The following is a 22,679-nucleotide window of genomic DNA, read 5'->3' on the forward strand; positions in this document are numbered from 1 at the left end:
ATAATACACCCTCCATATGCAGATAACGTACGTAGTCGGAATGGTTAAGGATACTGTTGAATTTATGGTTATTGCTTTTAATTGGATTTGATAAACACAATTATACAAATGGATCGCCAACAAAATCTATGTCAGGTCAGTTTTTTTTTTGATGAATTTAGTGATTTGGGTTCCAACAAAGTACTTTTTTAGTTTTTTAAGGAAGTTTTCCAATTTCAATGCAACGTGAAACCTCATCAGTTGTAATACCTCGACTGCAAGAAGATGTTTGTTATTAATCATATTAATTATGCGTGAAACGATTGCGTATTTTTTTACCTGTTTACTTACAGCTGTTCTTGCGTCAGAAATGAAGAGGTTTAAGGGATTTGAAGCTTTGCTTCTGGGTGCACACAGAGGCGTAGCTACAAATGTTGTAAAAGCAAACCGTTACAATATTGACAGTAAAATAATTTAATACCGGAGCGGTTCGGTCGGCGTACACCGAAAAAACGGGCGTAAATAAACTAGAATGGTTTAATGGAAATGTGATCTGAATGTTCCATCAATACAAAAACCGATTGGCTGCAAATTTGTGACTCATTAGGTGCTAAATGAAAGCGCGTATAAATAAAGGTAGTTTCTGAAAGGAAAGTGGTAATCGTAAAATATGAAACGTCGTTATTGTCACAATGCGAATATAAGAATCTTGGGGCAAAAACTGGACAAAAACCCTAGAAAATTGATAGGAATAATTTCAGGATGTGTGTACCAGCAGATATAAGGCACTACAGTCAGGTAGTTGATTATTTAAAAAAAATAAACAGTTATTTTTGTGTCGAAATGCGCATAGAAGCGTTTGCAACTGTCACAACTAATGGAATTAGGTGTCGGTTCGTGCAAAAACTGCATCAAAATCCTAGAAAATTGATGTGAATAATACATCAGAAAGTGTGCACCAGCAGATATAAGGCACTACAGTCAGGAAGTTAATAATTTTTGAAAAATTTTAAACAGTTATTTTTGTGTCAAAATGCGCATAGAAACATTTGCAACTGTCGCAACTGATGGAATTAGGTGTCGGATCGTGCAAAAGATGTATCAAAACCCTAGAAAAATGATGTGAATAATTTATCAGAATGTGTATACCAGCAGATATAAGGCACAACAGTCAGGAAGTTAATAATTTTTGAAAAATTTTGAACAGTTATTTTCGTGTCAAAATGCGCATAGAAACGTTTGCAACTGTCACAACTGATGGAATTAGGTGTCGGTTCGTGCAAAAACTGCATCAAAATCCTAGAAAATTGATGTGAATAATATATCAGAAAGTGTGTACCAGCAGATATAAGGCACAACAGTCATGAAGTTAATAATTTTTTCAAAATTTTTAAACAGTTATTTTCGTGTCAAAATGCGCATAGAAACGTTTGCAACTGTCACAACTGATGGAATTAGGTGTCAGTTCGTGCAAAAACTGCTTAAAACCCCTAAAAAATTGATTTGAATAATTTATTGGAAAGTGTGTACCAGCAGATATAAGGCACAACAGTCATAAAGTTAATAATTTTTGAAAAATTTTAAACAGTTATTTTCGTGTCGAAATGCGAATAGAAACATTTGCAACTGTCACAAGTGATGGAATTAGGTGTCGGTTCGTGCAAAAACTGCATTAAAATTCTAGAAAATTGATGTGAATAATATATCAGAAAGTGTGTACCAGCAGATACAAGGCACAACAGTCATGAAGTTAGTAATTTTTTCAAAATTTTTAAACAGTTATTTTCGTGTCAAAATGCGCATAGAAACGTTTGCAACTGTCACAACTGATGGAATTAGGTGTCAGTTCGTGCAAAAACTGCTTAAAAACCCTAAAAAATTGATTTGAATAATTTATCGGAAAGTGTGTACCTGCAGATATAAGGCACAACAGTCAGGAAGTTAATAATTTTTGATCCCCGGTGGTCTTATAGAAGGGCCACAGACAGGCAAGGTCTCGTTTGGCGGTCTTGGGATTCTGCGATTTCCGGTTCCTCCACCCAATTTTTCGTTCCTCGGTGGTCTTACAGAAGGGCCACAGACAGGCAAGGTCTCGTTTGGCGGTCTTGGGACACTGCTGTGGTGGTAATATTTAAATAATCCCACACCAATGAGCGCAAACACTATCAAGAATGCCGGGATCATAATGCCGGCAAGGATAAGTGTTGAATCTGAAGCTGTCGCATTTGCAATTGTTGATGCGAGCGTTGTTTGCGTAAGATCTGTTTGCACTGTTGTAGTCTACAAAAGCAAGAAAGTTTAGTTACAAAAAGGACCTGTTCTTTGCTGTTCATGTTTGAAGTAGTGTATTTTTACCACTAGTAGACCAAAACGCTTTCTGAACAATATTTTCAAAGGATGGTGTTGGTAAAATAGGTTATAATTAACAAATATTATTTCTTATTTACCCACTCTTGTGTGACTTATCGTTAAACTTCACATACAATGCAGTCGATTTTTGACTCAATTATAGTTTGTACAAATCACCTCGAATGTACTTGAATTCATTGCAACACTCTCGGGCATATCTGCGTCTTCTTTGTCGTTATTACTTACAAATACGACTCGAAAGGTCGTCGTTTACCAACGATTAACAACCCTAAAACACACACAATCTGCAAAATACACCAACGTTAAAGTGTTTAGAGTGACATCGTACAAAGATATAGCTGACATACTTTTCATTATTTCCCTTCGCTTATCAAACACCCTATGCCTCATGTTAGGCACATTGCTAAGGTTACTTCTTTCACGTATAGGGCGGTTTCACAAAACATATACACAGATTTCTTCAACACTCACACCGGCTAACCTACACGATTCCATTCACGTCAATGTATACCCGACTGTGTGTATTTCCTCGTGTCATTTAATTGCATCCACCAAGCAATTTAACGCGGTTTTATGAAATATACAATCTATAGAGTTGGTTTATTTTTGAACGGAATTGTGTGGGTTCTCTATAGCGTGACAAGCACAAATATAACCTGGCTAGAATGTTGTTTTAAACTGCGTTTATCCCAGCAATGTAATGTATACGTTATCTGCCCTGAGCTATGTAGCTGTTGAAAGGGCCAAAGGAACAACTACGTTTATTTACCGAAAACACAATGCTTACACGGCCATGTTTTTGAACAAGTCAAACAATTTTTGATCACTCCCCATTTGGTAGTCACAAAAGAAAAAATCTCCAAACACCATATGTAGTTGCAGATACAAAGCAATTTAAAAGCAAACATTTTCAAAAGTGCCTTGACAGCAAGTTTCATATTGTGCATTTGATTTACGGTTGCTGAAATACAAGATAAAGAATTCAAAGAGGGTTCGAACAGGTTTGTTTACTGCGCTTACGCTAAGGTTTTACTATTCCGGTATTTTTGAGAGAGTGGAACTTTGTTGCACATTGTTTCTTACACTTTCGATTCACAAATATAGTTCACAGTCGTATCTCCGATGTGTATTTGGTTGTTCTGGCCTTGTATGGTAATGTTGGTTTCATTTTGGGCAGACACCCAGTGTATGTAAAACCTTCCATCGGCCAACAAGCTAGCTGCTTTTTCATTGCCGCAATTTTGTTCAACTGTATACAAGACCGTAGAAATGCGGCTTTCTTTGTTGTCTAACTGTAAAAGAAACTTTGTCGGGAGGGCTTGTAGAAGTTGTAATCGGTTTGCTGGGATTTTAACGTTATTGCGATCGACTGTCGTTTCCTTTCCACTTATTTTAAGGTTCAGGTTTAAATCAATTGCCACTCTAATCGTCTGATAGGGAATCGCTTCTTCCAAACCCATATTCTGGTCGCGCACACGGTTGTATGTGAGTTCATCCATGCGATCAATCAGATACCACGTCATGTCTTTTACATATTCGTCTGGAGAACGCAGGTGTCCGAATAATGCAATTTCTCTGCCCACCAGAGAAGTATTGGACCAACTTACAACCACAATCCGTTCCGAAAAGTGATCTGCTTGAAACACAACTTGACCTTGTCCGTCAAGCACTGAGTCAGATTCATGTGACCAGACAGACAGTCTTCTTTGTCGCACATAGATGCTAACAGGTACGCTTGTGTTGTCCAATGCAAAAAAACTGCTTTTTACAGTAATGGTAAATGGTTTTTTAAACTTAAGGCCTGACGGCTCGCACACCAATAAAGGAGCAATTCTTATTCCATAAAAGTTTTCACTGAAGCCAAAATTTCCAAATAAACCCATCGTTAAAACTATTTGAGTGTTCATTTCAACAGAATCTTCAGAAAACGTTAGCTCGTAACATCCTCTTACACACTTCTTGGGATTGGAGTCAAGCATGACTCTTCCTGCAACGGCACCGAAGCCGGCTTTTTGAATTCTCGCGGAGAGTTGTTCATTAGAGGTTTTAGTATCCCCTTGAATGCTTTCAACACCCTTGAGGTGAATATCTCCCAAGTTAACGGTAACCTCTCCTTTATGCATTTGAACGGAGAGACTTGTTGGACTGAGGGATGGAGTGGAACGACAGTTTGGTCGGTTTCGTTTTTCGGCATAATTCCTTGCTTGTTCAGTTAAACTGTTCTCGCCACCTTTGCCACAAAAGAAACCGATCTCTGTTTGTGAGAATGAACTTGCATTTCTAGGTGTTGACAAATTCTGAAATGAATCATCTAGAACTGGAAATCTCTTTTCTTCTTTCTCCTTTTCCATAGTTTTGTGATACCCTGTAGACTGACAGAATTGCAGAAGCGTCAGTAGGTTATCCAGTTTATAGCACTGAGTGACAGAAGTGTTTCATTTGACGCAAAATTTAATGTGGTTGTGTAACTTTTTATTGCACAACTGTTGCAAAAAAATAAGTTAGTCTGAAACCGTTTGTCACATATAAAACCTTCTTCTCACTGCTTTGATCATTTACAATGTTCAAACATTTTTTTTGTAGAAATGTGTAGAAATTTGAATTACAATCTGCAAAAATCAGTCTTCAAAGATACCTCAAACGAAATTGACTTTATTACCGCTGTTGTCCACTAGAAAAATTTAAAAGTTGATTGTTTGCATTTAAAACAATAATTCAACTAAAATTTGATCAGAGTTAGGTCGAATATTAGGCTACAAAAGGACAACATTGTTATACACCTAAATTTCACTACAAAATCTTTGTCTTCTAAAGAACATCCAACTTCTGAAAAACAGGCCCTAATCCTCTAGATAGCGTATACATTACATTACTATGGGATCAACGCAGTTTAAAATAACATAGCCTGGTTATGTGTCTGCTGTGCCAACCACACCATTAAACCTACACGATTCCGTTCAAACCTACTATAGTCTGTTTTATTTCCTCATACCCAATTGTATGTTGTCCGTATAACTTTATATACAGGAAGATAGGTTTCTGAGTATAAAGAGACTGGCCCATATTGTTATTAGCACTGTCAAACTGATGATGACATAAGTTTTTGTCAACATCTTATTTTAACATGACAGTGTTAATAGCAATATGGGCCAGTCTCTTTATACTCAGAATTATGAGAAAACCCGTGAGTTGTGTTCCTGAGATAGGTTTGTTGTGATAGAGCGAGTTTAAATGCTTTGACCAAAAAACGTCTCTGAGAAACAATTACACAACCTCAAACGTTTACCGAGAACAAACATTTCTACGATCATTGAAAAGAATCAAGAAAGTTTGAATCACAGCAGCTTTGAAATTTAAACCCACCACCAATGGGCATTCCCGGTCCAGTTCCTTTCTTTTAAAATACCGAGCTTGCTGAAGGCGCTTGGTAAATGTCTTAATTATTTTCCCACAACGATTAGACTTGCTGGTGATAGTTTTGTTATGCCAGTTTAGGATAGGGGTGGTCGCTAAACAGACCAGCTTTTCACAGCTTAACCGACTGCCACCCTACGGCGAATCATAATTCTCTGCGAGAAATTTACTTTTTACATTGACGCCTAACTTGATGCTCGGAATTTTATCTGTTTCTGACACCGTGAAACAATGAAAACGTTTCTGATTTTGGTGTCATATGATCATGAGAGTTTTCAAGGGTTTTATACATTGGCCAACCCGCATGTTTTCCCAAGTCCCGAGTGCAAAGGATTTAGGTTGTGGAAACAAATTGTCAGTGAAACCATGTTTTGTCCGCCCATGTGGAGGTAACAAAGCTTAATGGGGATAAATGTGCGAAATGGTGTTGGTTCGAATCCCAAGGTGGGAGTAAAAGAAACAGAGAAAAGCCGAACAGCTAAAAACGAAGTCTTCAAAACGGGCTCTAATTGGAGAAGAACTCTTGTCGTTTCGAATTTCCGTATTGGTTTTAAATCGTCGAAATGCAAACGTTCGCGTGTTGATGCCTTACTACTTAATTTGAATGCAAAAAGCGCGGTTGGTTCTCAAAAAGAAACACAGTCACCCCTCAGGTATCTTTGTGTTCCAATTTGTTTCTTCTAATCTCCTGTTTATCAGGGTCCCTTCGGCGCAAACCAAAACGTTGATTAAAATTAGGAAACTTTTTCCTCTTCACCTTCAATGCAGTAGAACGTGTTGTTTCAGTCGTTCCAGTTTTCACGAAGGAAGGTTGTGGTTGGTTATCAGGTGGGCGACTAATTTTCTAATATTTGATAAAAGTGTTAAAAACAAATTAGAAATATTTTTGTGATTATTTTTCTGATCGATCCCAACATTTGCATGCTCGTTTTGTTTTGTGTGATTTTGCTTCCCTTGCATGTTTGTTACGCAGCACGTGTTCCAACTCTAGCATAGGAAGAAAACTAATAATATGGCACCCGTTACAACTAGCGCGTTTTTAGTCAGGTGATGCACAATCTCGTGATGTTGGGATCGTTTCTATAACACATGATATAGATACTTTTAAAATCAACCAGCTCCTGTAATATAAAAACAATTTAGTAACCAATTATTTTTTTTGGCATGTTGCAACGGAGAGGATATTTTTGAATGTTCAACGTCTCCTTGATGGTGAGTTGGGTTCTTTTTGTAGCGGAATAAAATTTTTCGTATGCAGATAACATACGTAATTTCACATAATACACCCTCCATATGCAGATAACGTACGTAGTCGGAATGGTTAAGGATACTGTTGAATTTATGGTTATTGCTTTTAATTGGATTTGATAAACACACTCATACAAATGGATCGCCAACAAAATCTATGTAAGGTCAGTTTTTTTTTGTGGAATTTAGTGATTTGGGTTCCAACAAAGTACTTTAGTTTTTTTAAGGAAGTTTTCCAATATCAATGCAACGTGAAACCTCATCAGTTGTAATACCTCGACTGCAAGAAGATGTTTGTTATTAATCATATTAATTATGCGTGAAACGATTGCGTATTTTTTTACCTGTTCACTTACAGCTGTTCTTGCGTCAGAAATTAAGAGGTTTAAGGAATTTGGAGCTTTGCTTCTGGGTGCACACAGAGGCGTGGCTACAAATGTTGTAAAAGCAAACCGTTACAATATTGACAGTAAAAAAATTTTGGTTCGGTCGGCGTACACAGAAAAACGGGCGTAAATAAACTAGAAAGGTTTATTGGAATTGTGATCTGAATGTTCCACCAATACAAAAACAGATAGTGGCAATATGTTTTGGCTGTAAATTTGTGACTCATTAGGTGCTAAATGAAAGCGCGTATAAATAAAGGTAGTTTCTGAAAGGAAAGTGGTAATCGTAAAATATGAAACGTCGTTATTGTCACAATGCGATAATATAAGAATCTTTCGGCAAAAACTGGACAAAAACCCTAGAAAATTGATGTGAATAATTTGTGGAGAAAAACAGTTATTTTCGTGCCAAAATGCGCGTAGAAGCGTTTGCAATTGTCACATCTGGTGGAATTAGGTGTCGGTTCGTGCAAAATCTGCATCAAAACCCTGGAAAATTGATGTGAATAATTTATCAGAATGTGTGTACCAGCAGATATAAGGCACAACAGTCAAAAAGTTATCAATTTTCAAAAAATTTTTAAACAGTTATTTTCGTGTCAGCATGCGCATAAGCGTTTGCCACTATCACTACTGATGGAACTAGGTGTCGGTTCGTGCAAAATCTGCATCAAAACCCTGGAAAATTGATGTAAATAATTTATCAGAATGTGTGTACCAGAAGATATAAGGCACAACAGTCGGGAAGTTAATAATTAAAAAAAAAAATTAAGCAGTTATTTTAGTGTCAAAATGCGCATAGAAGCGTTTGCAACTGTCATAACTGATGGAATTAGGTGTCGGTTCGTGCAAAATCTGCATCAAAACCCTTGAAAATTTATGTGAATAATTTATCATAATTTGTGTGTACCAGCAGATATAAGGCACAACAGTCAGGAAATTAATAATTTTTGAAAAATTTTAAACAGTTATTTTTGAGTCAAAATGCGCATAGAAACATTTGCAACTGTCATAACTGATGGAAGTAGGTGTCGGTTCGTGCAAAAACTGCATCAAAACCCTAGAAAATTGATGTGAATAATTTATCAGAATGCGTGTACCAGCAGATATAAGGCACAACAGTCAGGAAGTTAATAATTTTTGAAAAATTTCAAACAGGTATTTTTGAGTCAAAATGCGCATAGAAACATTTGCAACTGTCATAACTGATGGAATTAGGTGTCGGTTCGTGCAAAAACTGCATCAAAACCCTAGAAAATTGATGTGTATAATTTATCAGAATGTGTGTACCAGCAGATATAAGGCATAACAGTCGGGAAGTTAATAATTTCAAAAATATTTTAAACAGTTATTTTTGAGTCAAAATGCGCATAGAAACATTTGCAACTGTCATAACTGATGGAATTAGGTGTCGGTTCGTGCAAAAACTGCATCAAAACCCTAGAAAATTGATGTGAATAATTTATCAGAATGTGTGTACCAGCAGATATAAGGCACAACAGTCAGGAAATTAATAATTTTTGAAAAATTTCAAACAGGTATTTTTGAGTCAAAATGCGCACAGAAACATTTGCAACTGTCATAACTGATGGAATTAGGTGTCGGTTCGTGCAAAAACTGCATCAAAACCTTAGAAAATTGATGTGAATAATTTATCAGAATGTGTGTACCAGAAGATTTAAGGCACAACAGTCAGGAAGTTAATAATTTCAAAAATATTTTAAGCAGTTATTTTCGTGTCAAAATGCGCATGGAAACATTTGCAACTATCATAACTTTTGGAATTAGGTGTCGGTTCGTGCAAAAACTGCTTAAAAACCTTAAAAAATTGATGTGAATAATTTATCAGAATGTGTGTACCAGAAGATTTAAGACACAACAGTCAGGAAGTTAATAATTTCAAAAATATTTTAAGCAGTTATTTTAGTGTCAAAATGCGCATAGAAGCGTTTGCAACTGTAACAACTGATGGAATTAGGTGTCGGTTCGCGCAAAAACTGCATCAAAACCCTAGAAAATTGATGTGAATAATATATCAGAATGTGTGTACCAGAAGATATAAGGCAAAAACCCTACGACTCTATTTTCAGCCTTTCCATTTTTAAGCAAAAACATAAACTTAGGTAATACTTTGCCCAAATCAGTTCGTCATCAGTCTTGGTGTGGAGGTTACCGTCCCCATTACATGACACGATGCACTGCGGTTCGAACCCCTGTACAGTTCGAATGATTCCGCACCATAATTTACGTTGACTGCGGACTTAACCAAACTACTTTTAGGTAAAAACTATGCACCAAGAAACCTAAAAGGGAAATTACTTCATCAAACCCTCGTCGCCATTCTTAGTGTGCAGGTTACTATCCCCAATACATGATACGATGCACCGCAGTTCGAACCCCTGCACAGTTCCAATGATTTTAGGACAACCATCACTTCACGTCGACTGCGGACTTAAAGGAATTATTTTTATGTTAAAACTATGCATCAAGAAACCTAAAACGGCAATTACTTCGTTAAACTATCGTCACCAGCCGTGGTGTAGAGGTTACCGCCCCCCTCTATTGATGCTCTGCACCACAGTTCGAACCCCGGTAAAGTTAATACTTCTTTCCCGGTAACCGTTAATTCACTTCGGGTTCGGACTTATCCCACTCTAACTAAATTCTTCCCGCTGGTGTCACCTCTCCGTGTGTGTGCCTGTCACGGATGGGTAAAAGTAATTCGGTAATTATCTTCCCCACCCCCGTTAACTCACTAAAATCAGGCTAAGGATCGCGGCCAGGTAGCCCTGCGTTTAGTCAGGCTAAGAAGTCCCCGCTTCTGAGTTGGCCACCGAGATCCGAAAACACACCTTATGCTCCATCAGGGAGCGCCCCACCAGGGGGCAAGTGTCCCATCAGGGGGCATAGGCAGGTGGCCAACTCAGAAGCGGGCGCACGAGGAGATTAGTCAGCTAATGATTTTGTAAATTATTTAAAAAATTTGTGTATGTCCCCCGATTTTTACTGGGATTTTTGTTTAGGTTGAGACAGTTTTTTATCAACGATGCGATGACGACTGATTACAGTTTGGGGATTTTATTCATTAGGACAGCGGTGACAGTTGGGTTAATCCCGAGCTTTACGATACCGGAGAGCATGATATGATTTACCGGGACAGTTCTAATGAAATTACATGAATTTATTCATTATCATTAGCGTTTCTGGGTTAATCCCGAACATTAGGACGGTAGTGACAGAACTTACATCATGTTGGGTTAATCCTGGGCCTTAAGATGGGACAGGTTGACAGTTTTTTCAGGACAGATTATTCGATAAGAATCAGATGAGATATTCGTTAATTCAGAGTTTAACTGAGGGAGTTATGGGTTATCGAGCCAGACCTCCATATTAAGGAGGATCGCCAGTTCAATTTTACCTGAGAGGGGATAGTTCGAACCCAATGTGACCTATCGTTTATGGGGGAAAGCTGTTAACTTTACCGGGGCTCGAACTCGGGTGCAGAGCATTACATGAATGTGACTTTAACCTCTACACCACAACTGGCGACGGTTCGTTTGAGCCGAAGCTGTCGTTAAAACTTTCATTTTATTTATTTATTTTTTTTTTCAAAAACAACAAGGGTAGCTTACGTGAGACAACAACCGGCTATCTTGGAATTATGAGTTCAATCACGTAACCACAACAGCCAATTTGCTGACGAGCTTTTCAATTGTTAAGTGAAATATCTACTGTTTTTTCTCGTTATTTTTAAAAGACAACATATCAAACAGGACAAATCCTTTCCAAAATTTTACAGTGAGGTTCGAACCGAGACCCTCATACTCCTAATCTAAACAAGGAGTTCTAACCACAAGAGCAATCTGCTGCCTTTACGCTCATTAAAAATAAATCTATTTTCCCCTTGTTCGGTGATTTTCGAGACACACTCATAAACACCCTTAAATGAGTTTAAAGCAGGAAAGCTTGTCAGGTCAGTTAGTGTCTGGAGTAGTTTGCATAGCAACAGGTTATAGGTGAGCGATAAGTTACTGGTTCAGAGGTGGCTGATGGCTTGTCAAACGTTGAATGGTGGATGGAGGAACATCAATGGAACTATAATCAATGACGTTACTTTCATAAGATGTTGTGTACGATAAATGCGATATGTTAACATACAAGCGCTTGATTTTTCAGATCTCGCTCCGACTTGTCGGGAAAAGTGGCTTGGCTGCAATGCTTACAAGCGTTATAATTTTGTTAAGTTTTGAAACCAATTTTTCCTTACCACTATGACGTTTGGATCAATTGTTGGTAAGCTCGAAACTTTCCAGACGTTTACTTGACCGCGGGATTCTGTAACCAGTCTGTGTATACGATACACGCTTGTGAATTGTACTTAAATATAACAGGTCGCCTCTAAGTTTTACTTTTTTGGGGAGGGTAAGTGGGCGCGAAATTTACCACGAAGACCAAAATAGTTTAATGTAACTGAGCGCTGTTGATGCACCACCTCAACACGCATGATATTAGCAGCCAGCTGTATTTCAGCTAATACCAACAGCCTCATACTACAACATGTCAAACAAGAAGCGTACTGAACGTCGTTTGAAAACAAACATTTTTGCGTCAAACGGTTTCTGTGAAAACATTTCCCACTGCTCTTCTATATTTCATTTTATTGCATCTGACTGGTCACCGGTTTTTATTGTTCTTATCCAACCACATAAGACGCCGGACTCGACAACCCATTATTGGTGTCTATGCCATTTTGTGCGTAACATTTTTTGTCTACTTAAACTCTGCGTGTAATTTTAATTTCCCATTACACGAGGGCTGTGTTAAATTATATTTTTACATTTTGCAGTATATTTAACACCCTTATCTGCATTTCACTTACCGCGGCAGAGAGTGACTTATCACTACAACAAACACCACAGTGCCGAACTCATGACGCGCTTGCTGACGAAATTTTTCAAATATTGTGCGATCAAATTCACTTCCTGATACTTCCCAGAAACGACCAAACCTCAAAAACGAATATCGACAAGTTTTAAGATTTTATTTACGCAGATGCGTTTTTTTCGCATTTCTTTTGCAACCGATCAAACCTTGTGCCGCAAATCAACGTAACCATCCTACTCTGCGTTCACAACGTTCATAGCATCACCACCGTGTGCACCCGGAGGTTCAGTTATAAACGTTGTGAACGTATTTTTCTAACTTCTGACACTAAAACACCACAACAGAAATCGTACAACAGCGAAGAAAACACACAATAAGCGTTACGATTTAAAGTTCTACAAACAATTCTTCGGACACATATCAGTCTTTCCAAGGGAATTGCGTTGCTGGATTGTGATGAATCCACCATTGAAAGATTTGCAGAAACAGGATTTACAACCATATATTTGTGAAGATGAATTTGCTTCCAGCATTATACGAACGAATCCATATACCTGTAAATATAAACTGTAATTAGGTTTTTCTTGGTAAACGCTTTTCGTTAATTTAACACAACACTGACCTGAAATAAAAAAGAAACGTCTGTCAATTTCGTTTACTCATTCAAATTTGAACGCCAAGCAACGGAGAACAATCATTCAAGTGGCAGATAAACATCACCCACGATGTGTTTTACATCTGTAAAAGAGAAAAAAATGTGTGTATGCTTTCTAATACAACCAAAAGAATTAACTCCGGTTGAAGACGTCATACAAGATCTGAATAATATCCTCCAGGTTGCAGCATGTAAAATAAAACATAAAAACGTTATAAATATTGCAATAAGTTCCACTAAAATATGAGGTAAATACTGCATATAATATAAGGTATTTACAGTACGGATATTCCAGCATATTCGATCCCAACATAACGAGAATGTGAATCACGCGATCCTAACTAAAAACGCGCTAGTTGTAACGGGTGCCATATTGTTAGTGTTTTTCCTATGCTAAAGTTGGAACACGTGATGCGTAACAAACATGCAAGGCAAGCAAAGTCACACCACAAAACACAACAACGAGCATGCAAATGTTGGGATCGATCTGAAAAATAGTTTTACAAGCCCTTTTCAATAAACAAATGTTACAAAACATTATGGGAAGTTAATCACTCACCTGATAAACCAAACACAACCTTCCGTTGCAAAAACTTGAGCAACTGAAACAGTAAGTTCTTTGGATTGAAGGTGATAAGAAAAACGTTTCACAATTATAATCAGCGCTCCGTTTTCGTCCGCAGGGAAGCAAGGTCTGTGGAAAAATCAAAGAAACCAACAAGCACCCAAATATCCCTGATACAAGTTTTCGTGTGACTGTGTTTCTAAAAGAAACCGCGCCCCTTGAGCAAAGTTTGTGGCGCTTTCAATTAGCAATCGGCCCTGAAGGATTGTTTGTTGGTTTTAGACACTGCGAAGAAAAGAGTAAAAGGTAACACTCGATCGAAAAATGCAAAATTATCAGGACTTGTATTAATGTTTAACAATGAAATTCCAAATAAATATGTTTGAGATAATGTAGATCCCCACCGTTTTTCTATTAATTTCGGTCTATAAAACAGTAATTGTATAGCACGGCTCACGTTGGTCACGTTTGGTTGGTCAATGAATGTTTTAGTTGTTGCCAGTACTGATTAGGACTCTATAAAAACAGAATAACAGTTAGATTTTAAGATGTAGAAAAAGTTTATTGGCAAATAGATAGAGTGGCAGGCGTTCATTCTGATCGGAATTGTTGATACTGCATTGTTTTAAGATGCGCTATTTCACTGCAAAGAATGTTTTATAATTTTTCGTATTAAACAGTATGATCAAATCTGGTGGATTTCTTTCTTCAAGTGCAATTTAGAATTATCATATGGTTTCGCAGCAAAGTAAAATGATCGGTGTCTCGAGAGTTTAGGTGACCTAATAAAGATGTCGTGAAATTAAGACAACTGCGATTTGTCTTGGAGGGCATGTGCCAACGGCGGTACGCAAGTTGCCCCGAGCCTTTCGCGCTCTACGCTCATGTGACTGACTGTGTGCTGCTGTATGGGTTTGGAAGAAGCGATACCTTATCACACTACAAGGGTCACGCTTGATCACAGTTTGAACTTTGAACTCAGTGGAGACGAAACAACGGTTGACCGTAAAAACGTTGAGGTTTCAGTCAGTCGCTTACGCCAACTCAATGCTCTTCCAACCAAGTTCCTCCTTCAATCAGAAAATGTGCAACGCCTAAATTCTACGGTTACTTACGCAGTAAAACAACTGGAAAATCAGCTTGTCGACGGACGATTTTACGTTTACTGGACGGCTCTCCAGCAGGTAACCAACATCATAGTTGAAGGTGAAAACAACAATGTTTATGTTGGCGCGACGATAGAAAACTATGTCACTGAAGGGGAGCCAACGCATTTCACAGAAAATGCAATTGTCGACACATAAAAAGATCTGAGAATGCTTCAACAATTTGAAGGTTCAAAAAGTAATACTCTGTGAAAGTTGCCACATGGTGTTCAATGTATTTTGAAGACTCGGCGGAAGAAAGTACAATAGTATGTGCAGTTCTCCTTTAATATATTTTGTTTGCGTCTCTTTTTGTTCAACACACAATAACCCGGGGGAGAATCACGAACTACACCAAATGGTGATTTCCCCGAAACTTTTTACGTGGGCATCACCCAGACAAATGGACTTTTTTCTCCAGCGCTATTTCAAACCGTATGCATCCACACGACTGTCGCAAGTGATTTAAATGTACTTAATGTGTATCGTTTTGACAGAACCTAGGCCTATACAGCGGATACTATAATTGTATGTGAATACTTGGCACCATTTTGATGAGTTAATCTCTGGCTCTGTAAATAGCATTCCATAAGGGGCAGCACCAGATTGGGGCAAAATAAATCTTTTCATGCCTGGATAGAATATTGATTTCCTGCTTATATCGTTGCCATGGTGATTTGTCAATGCATTGACGCGAAACGAGAAGCTACGTGCGGGTTTACTCTTAAATATATTATGTTGAATTCATGCCTGAAAGTAGGAAAGTGTAAACATATATCCTGTACAAGTTTATTGTGTCGTGCATGTTTATTTCTTGTTCATTTTTTGTTCTAGGCATTTCGATTATTAAAGATTGTACATTCCATACGATTTCGAAGCTTTTGCTTGCCTCGAAAACTACGTAGTCCGCAGTCAAGGAACTAATAACAAACAACCATTCGGTTTTTGAGACAGGAATCGATTGACCGAATAAAACAACAAAAGGTCTTAGGCTCGATTTAGTTTTTTTTTCGCGAATTCCAACTAGCTGCATATGTTGGACAAATACAATCAAAACAACATTTAAAACATGCAGCATTGTGGCTAGCAGGCGTGCTTCTGCGTACAAGTTGTCGTTAAATATTTGCCCAGATTTCTTGGACCAACAATAAGCACGTTTTATAACACTTCAGAAAGCTGGTTTAATCTAAGACAAAGTGTCGAAGTTCTTCCCAAATATTGCCTCTAAATGAACTTCTCGAAATTGAATTGTTTCAGGAGATTTTGCTCATGCAATTCCTAACTGTTGGCACCGATACGTCAGGATTTTGTATTTTTTGACCTAATCAACGTTTTAGCAGTGAAACTGATGAGTTTAATCATAAAACCACACGTGATGATGGTGAACAGTCGCATTTTCTATTTTAGTTGTACGTAACTTCACAACTACAACAAAACTACACAATCACAATTATCACTTCAAAAGTTAGGAACGGTGCTGTACAGGACCAGTGGCTGTAACATTTCACTTTTGGGGCTTATTACCGTGACGACCTGGGTAAGTTTAAGCGGGTGGCAAACAAAAGGTACTTTTCCTCCCTCTGCAAGGTTGTGTGGTGGTTTTGAACGTCGAGTGGGCAACATTTATATTGGGTTTTTGACGCTATTGTCACAGGCTAGGGCACAAAAAGCAGTCAATGTTTTTGTATGACTCATTAGTGCATTCGCGCTTTGACAGAGTCTATACTCTCGATGTTTAACAAGTTGTTCCACAAAGGATACAATTGTTGTAGGTTATACATTTTGTAAAAAATCATCCACAGTTCTTGGGAATTACTGAAGGAGTATTTAGGTCCTAAAATGAAGGTTTCATCTGTGAAGTGGTTGTTACACCTTGACCCTTCTACAAGAAAGCTATACTGGACGCAGACAGAAATCACCAAGGCAACATACATGACAGCATCAAGTAAGGCCCGATTAATCCAAAATGAAACATATCAAAAAGGATATTCGTTCTTTACGCTTGTGTTGGTTTTTCTGGTTTTGATTATGGCATGTGATATTATCTTCGAGGACCAATCAGCAAGTTTATAGTGGGTTGGTTTCAAAAAAGAACAACGAAAACTTTACCTAAAGAGAAAGAAATTAAAACCAAGACCCTTTGTGAAAACAATTCTACAAAAAGTTCTCAAAATCACAATGCAGCTAAAACCAAAAACAGCATGAAACGAAGTTTGCCAGTAACAAGAACGGAATTGTCGGAACAGCAATTCAACCTCAAAGAGTATAAAATCACGTTCCCACCCTGTCCCCAGTCAGAAAGTGTCATTTTTGGGGTTTCCTTGCAGCCAAGCCTGAAATCATTTATTGCGGGAAATACCGTCTACGTCAGCGTGGCGTCGGTTCTGCGTGGCTAACCAAGCGGAACTTCATTCAAGAAGAAGTTTCAAGTCCGAGTTAAAAGCCCTTATTTTTCCCTTTCCAAAGAGAAACCTGCAAAAGTTTTCGTCTTCGTTCGACAAAACGAAAACTTGCCATGGAAACACGAATCTGAAACAACTCTGGGTGTCAATGGGGAAATCCAATACGAAGCCAACCATTTTTCCGACCGTGCAGTTGCCATAGAGCACACAGAAAGTACGAGTGGCAATGTCGGTTGGAAACTAACCACGTTCGGATACAAAACGTGGGTTTGTGAACGGGCAATGGAAGTTACCTGGTACCTCCTAATCAGCAGTCAAGACTCCTTCAACGAAATAACCAAACTTCACGAAAACGATAAACTTTGCATCAAAGTACACAAATTCCGCTATAACCCCATCTACGACCTGCGCTTGAAGCTGTTCTCGGAATCGGAACAAATCACCTTCAGGCCCTTGGATCAACTTGTCAGTCGTGAAACTCTTAGGGATGATGACATACTGTCGTACAGTTTCGGTTTAAAGCTTTCGGAGGGTTGCAATGGGGACTCGTTAAATGCTTTTCCTGTGGATTACACGGTTGTCCAAGAAAACGAGTTGCGCCAAAGGGAGAGAGTAAAGAGTAGTTTTTACCTTAATTGGATTATCTCGGCATTTCAAAACGCGTGCAGGAATAATGTGTACAATGTGCAAGTAGGAAGTTCAATTTAAAGTCAACTTGTAAATATCTCCATTTTATTAAAATCTTGAAATAATGCACATGATATACTTGGCTGCCATTCACATATTGCATTTTGCCAATATGGACAAGATTAAAAAAAAGTTCATAACGTTTGCTTTGCTTTGTACATTGCTTTGCTTGTTTAAACGTGAATATTTCTAAATGCGCATACATTTTTACCCCAGTATTATTATTCTGTAGTAAGGATAAGCTGTGGAAACTCTCGTTAAGCTATCTGCGTTGACATTGGTTTCGTGTTCCGAGAAAAGTTTCGTTAATGGTCATGTTATCGAGGAATTCCTTGGTATTAATCTTTATCTTGTTGGCGGTGATGGTGATTTTTTACTCAGGTTTAAACAACAGGTACAAAACTGCACAGAGTATCAGTTATATTAAGGATTTAAAAGGGAAATGTTTTAATTAACACAGAATTTAAACATTTTTGATGATAACTGCAGTATTTTGTAATCTTAAAGATATAGAACATTAAACATATAGCATAGTGTGGTAATATATAATTTAAGCAAGGATGGTTAGATGTTGCAATTTTCTTTTCAGATATGTCAACTTTCAATGGAATGCTGGCAAAGCAATATTGCCTGGTGAGTAGGGTTATCGAATAATCTGTAATATAAACTACAACCAACGCTAAATTACTCTGTAAAAATCTACAACAACAAACTCTACACCAATCGACTCCATCCCAAAACGTAAAATGAACATTTATTCGTGACTAATCATTCTTACCAACCAAGTAAGAGGCTCAACCAATTCAGGTCATCTCGCCTTGTACCTTTATCTGGTTATCGCTTCTTTGGCTGGTTACTTTTCCCGTGTCAACATGTTAACATTTCTAATGACTAGGTTCCTTTGGGACCACACGCGGTCGCACTCAAATTTAATAGATGGTTTCTTAGAAGCAAAATGCGACGATATTAAATCAATGAGCTGCGGACAATTTGCATATTTCACCAATCAGGCCACATGAAAGCAATTTATGACTGGTGTTTATGAGACGTTGAGCTGGTAACACAATTTGTTAACAAGGAGGTTCCTTGATGGTTTGTATCTGGTACCGAACAAATCTATTGCGAAGTCATTAACACAGAGTGGAATTGTCTCTGACTTGTTAGTACAGGGCAAAAGTGCCCTCAGTCACCAGCTGCACTGTTAAAACATAATAGGTCAAAATTGTGTGCTCTAACTAAAGCTAATAGTACAATTATTTGGGACAGAAGAAAACACATTGGAAACAGAAAGGAATTCAGCCCTGGTAGAACTACATGGTTTGGTGCAGAAGAAACTTCGGCATTTACAGGTAAAACATCCCAATAGTACAAAACGTTTTCAACAAAAGTAATTTTTTTTTGCTTTTGTTACTGGTTTTAAACCGCACTAAGATTATACTTTTCAATTAAGAATTTGTGTTATGTACAAGTAACACGTAGAAGCTATTCTTGCCATTTGACCACAAACACAATCAAATTACTATTCAGATAACCTAATCAAAATGTTTGTTTTTAATCAGAATCCGACAAACTGCTCGAAAGCGCGCAAGCTTCTTTGTAAGATACAAGCCGGTAACTGTGGATTAATATGCAATCTTCATCACATCGGATTATGTTTCCTGCTTGCGATTGGAACAAACAGAACACTAGTGTCGAAGACTGAGTTGGCGATGTACCCTGTTAAGTCACTAAACGAGGCGTATTTGCCTCTTAGCGAAACGTGCAACGATTGGTCAGAGGAAGAGTTTAACAACGTTCCCAAAATGGCAGGTATGCAGCAAATCACACAAAAACATCATATCTTTTACAATCGCCCAAATACGATAAACAGATGGATTATTAATTACAAGACCTGTGATTTTCTTCAATGAAAACGATATTTACTAACTGCACTTTTGTGTGAAACTTCAAAACAACATTTCTGCGATAATTTTTTGTGTCAAACACGTATTCCCAGAACAAATTTGTCTTGTGAAATCAAGATTTCTATATTGTTAAATAGAAGCAAAAATGTTTCATCAAGTTTGTCAATCTATGATTTTTGTAGGAGACAAACTTTTTGAGACAACAAGCGATCGACATGTCGTGAAAATTACTGTCAGAAACCAATTCCGACCATTTACTCCATTCGCACCCAACACGTACCCAGAAACTCTATCTCCTCTTTGTGACGAGCCCCAAATATGGTGGGTTGGTCAGTTGATGGAATTCATCACCAGACCTCAACCAGCACTCACCAAACGACTCGAAACAGCTAAGAGAGAGGTCACCTTCGTGCATCCAATTGTCGGGTAAAGTGAGATGCTATTCTCGGCCTAAAATGTTCTTGGAAAGTATGGTTAAGGCACTTGGACGAGGTGAAAACAGTTGGAACGAATGGAGTTGTGGAAAATAATACCATTCGCTGATATGTTATACAACATGTTTTTTTAAACATAAATTTCAAGCAACGCATGAGAGTTTTCTTTGATATTTACTTTGAAAACAAATAACATTGGGCAAAACTACAGAGTTCACGTCAGAAGGACAGACAAGTTGGCCGAAGAATCCGATATTTATTCTCTTCACGATTACATGGTTCATGTGGAGAAATGGTTTGACAACTACAGAAACGTCACAAAGAGTAACGTCACTGGAAGAGTTTTCCTGGCAACCGATGACGTCAGGGTGTACAAAGAGGCGACAGAAATGTGAGAAAACACATTCTTACATTAACCCCAGATTTACGATTCTGTCCCGATTTTGCAGATTTCCCAATTACGTTTTTGTGTCCTTCGCAAACAAATCGCATTTTTCACAAAGAGGAACATCAGAAGGATTTTGGGGGATCGTTGAGGACGTTGCTTTGCTCAGTGAGTGCGACCACGTCGTTTGCACCTTCAGTTCAAATGTAAGTGAGGAACATAAACAACTTTTGAAATACGTCATTGTTTAATTATTGATAAGATAAAATACAGACCAACCGTTAACTTTGTCGCGCAGATTGGAAGATTTGTTTACGAAAGAATGTTGGCCAAAAGAGGTTCGAGTGAAGCAACTGCGATATCTGTGGATGCATTTTGGTCATATCCCGGTCAAAACGGCAGACATGAAACCATAAAGGATTTTAAGCCGAGGAATGGAAACGAAATACAACTTGAAGTCGGTGACATCATAGTGGACGCGAATTGTTATAAGGATTGCGTTGGGACGAACAACCGAACTAAAAAGACTGGGATTTATCCGATGAAGAATGTAAAGATAATTCCTCTAACAGCAGCTTACGCAGGAGTGTAGAAAACCCGGTATCTTCTCTGAACTGAGTATATTTAACCCTTTAAGTCGTATTGCGACCAGACGGCGAACTCTGAGCGACCCACAGGGCAAATTAAAAGCAATTTGACGGAAAGGACACGTGCACATAGGTGGTAAATTACCACACCGGAATTCGACCCAGAAGCCCCGAAATTTGTTCAGACTTTGGATCAGAAAGCACAAAAAACTTATTTTCATATGCCAGTTGTTTCTTATCAATTGATGCAAAAACATTCGTGTCATGTTATGTCTTCTGTCATGTGTCACGTCATGTTAATCTATTACCAGGAATATTTCTGAGGAAATCAGCCTGCCAGCCAAACGTGAGGAGAATTCATGTATATTTCATATTCATGACAAATGTTTGAGAGAAAAGTATGCCGGGGTTAAGTAGAAGTGCTCTCAGCAACAACATTTAGTCGGAGAGAGAATTGCTTTGTTTAAAATTGTAACATCGGTTGCAAAAGTGTCTGCGCTTAATAGCGGAAGCTGGATGCAGTCGTTCGAATCATTTCACTAATACTTACAGGAAAGGGGATATTGACGCTATTTGCGAATCGCTCATGAACAAACGTTTACTTTTCAATTATCAGATTTGGCGGCATTTTCGATGTGGTTGATAAAGGATCGACTTGAGTTTAGCACACGTAGGTGACCTCGGTTGTGGGAGTTAAAGTAGGTTGCTGTCATGCTTTGTTCAATGTGCTTTACTCATATAGGGTATATGCAGTACATAGTTTATTATACTTATGCTAATTTTTCCACGAACGAGAAACGAAGCTTTTGTCGCTTTTTGTCATTTAATATGAAATAAGGAAGGTCTAACCACAAGAGTTTAACTTGTCATAATATCGAATGGTATATAATCCTGGTACGTAAAAGACTGTAGTACAGATGTGTAATATGGGACTAAAATATTGTTTGGTGAAAGATAATGCCTGTACTGCCAAGCCTATTAACCTACTGATCTTGATACGAACTGTGATCTCCAAGTAAGGAACTGCGCAGTAGGGCGATCCTGCCAATCGTGCAATTGCATTTAACATTGCTGCGTTAATTGTCTAATTATGGTGGTTGCCTGGCAAAGTCGGGCGTTTGCGCACCAGTGTATCTTGGCCACAGTATAACTCGTGAAACCCACGAGCTCCTGTAGCTCAGTTGGTAGGGCGTGGGGCCCGGTATCCTGATTTCGTAGATCTTGGTTTGACTATTCCTAAAAAGTGGCCAATCTAGATAGGCTGCAATGCCTGGACTGCGTAGCCTTTCAACCTAGTCATTTTGATACGATAGTTGTGATCGCCATGTGAGGACCTGCGCAGTGGGCGATTCTGCCAATGATGCGATTGCATGAAATATTGTTATTAAAGCGGTTGATGGGTAATTCAGCAAGTTGTGCGGTATAGAAAAAGCGAACAACACGTTTATAAAGCGGTAGCCGCGACAGAAGAAAAAGGCAATGTACGCTTCGATGCGCAGGTCGCCACAATACAGGATATATGTGACAGAAGCGTCAGCGGAATATACACTGAAAAGTTCTTCATCTACGTTTTTGCAAGCTTTGAAGGACTGTAGTAGGATAAGATGTTGGAACTCTCGTTTAGTGCTATCTTT

General features: G+C 38.2%; 1 protein-coding gene across 1 annotated transcript; it reads left to right on the forward strand.

Moving 5' to 3' along the window:
- Nucleotides 1-16,167: 16,167 nt before the first annotated feature.
- Nucleotides 16,168-21,350, forward strand: LOC145908374 (alpha-(1,6)-fucosyltransferase-like). The gene is made up of 8 exons (XM_082995637.1): nucleotides 16,168-18,129; nucleotides 18,325-18,368; nucleotides 19,002-19,084; nucleotides 19,295-19,544; nucleotides 19,822-20,065; nucleotides 20,285-20,464; nucleotides 20,523-20,664; nucleotides 20,757-21,350. Exons 1-8 carry the CDS (start codon nucleotides 18,044-18,046, stop codon nucleotides 21,048-21,050), a joined length of 1,323 nt encoding a protein of 440 aa, XP_082851763.1. The 5' UTR covers nucleotides 16,168-18,043; the 3' UTR covers nucleotides 21,051-21,350.
- The last annotated feature ends 1,329 nt before the right edge of the window (nucleotides 21,351-22,679 follow it).

The sequence above is a fragment of the Ascidia mentula genome, chromosome 7, assembly GCF_947561715.1.
Source record: "Ascidia mentula chromosome 7, kaAscMent1.1, whole genome shotgun sequence".
Classification (NCBI taxonomy): domain Eukaryota; kingdom Metazoa; phylum Chordata; class Ascidiacea; order Phlebobranchia; family Ascidiidae; genus Ascidia; species Ascidia mentula.

Excerpts from the sequence above, each read along its gene's own strand:
- LOC145908374 (XM_082995637.1), top strand. The coding sequence starts at position 18,044 with ATGGTCATGTTATCGAGGAATTCCTTGGTATTAATCTTTATCTTGTTG. Across the intron at positions 18,130-18,324 it reads TACTCAGGTTTAAACAACAG|ATATGTCAACTTTCAATGGA; the intron begins GTACAAAACTGC and ends TTTTCTTTTCAG. Across the intron at positions 20,665-20,756 it reads TTTGCACCTTCAGTTCAAAT|ATTGGAAGATTTGTTTACGA; the intron begins GTAAGTGAGGAA and ends TTTGTCGCGCAG.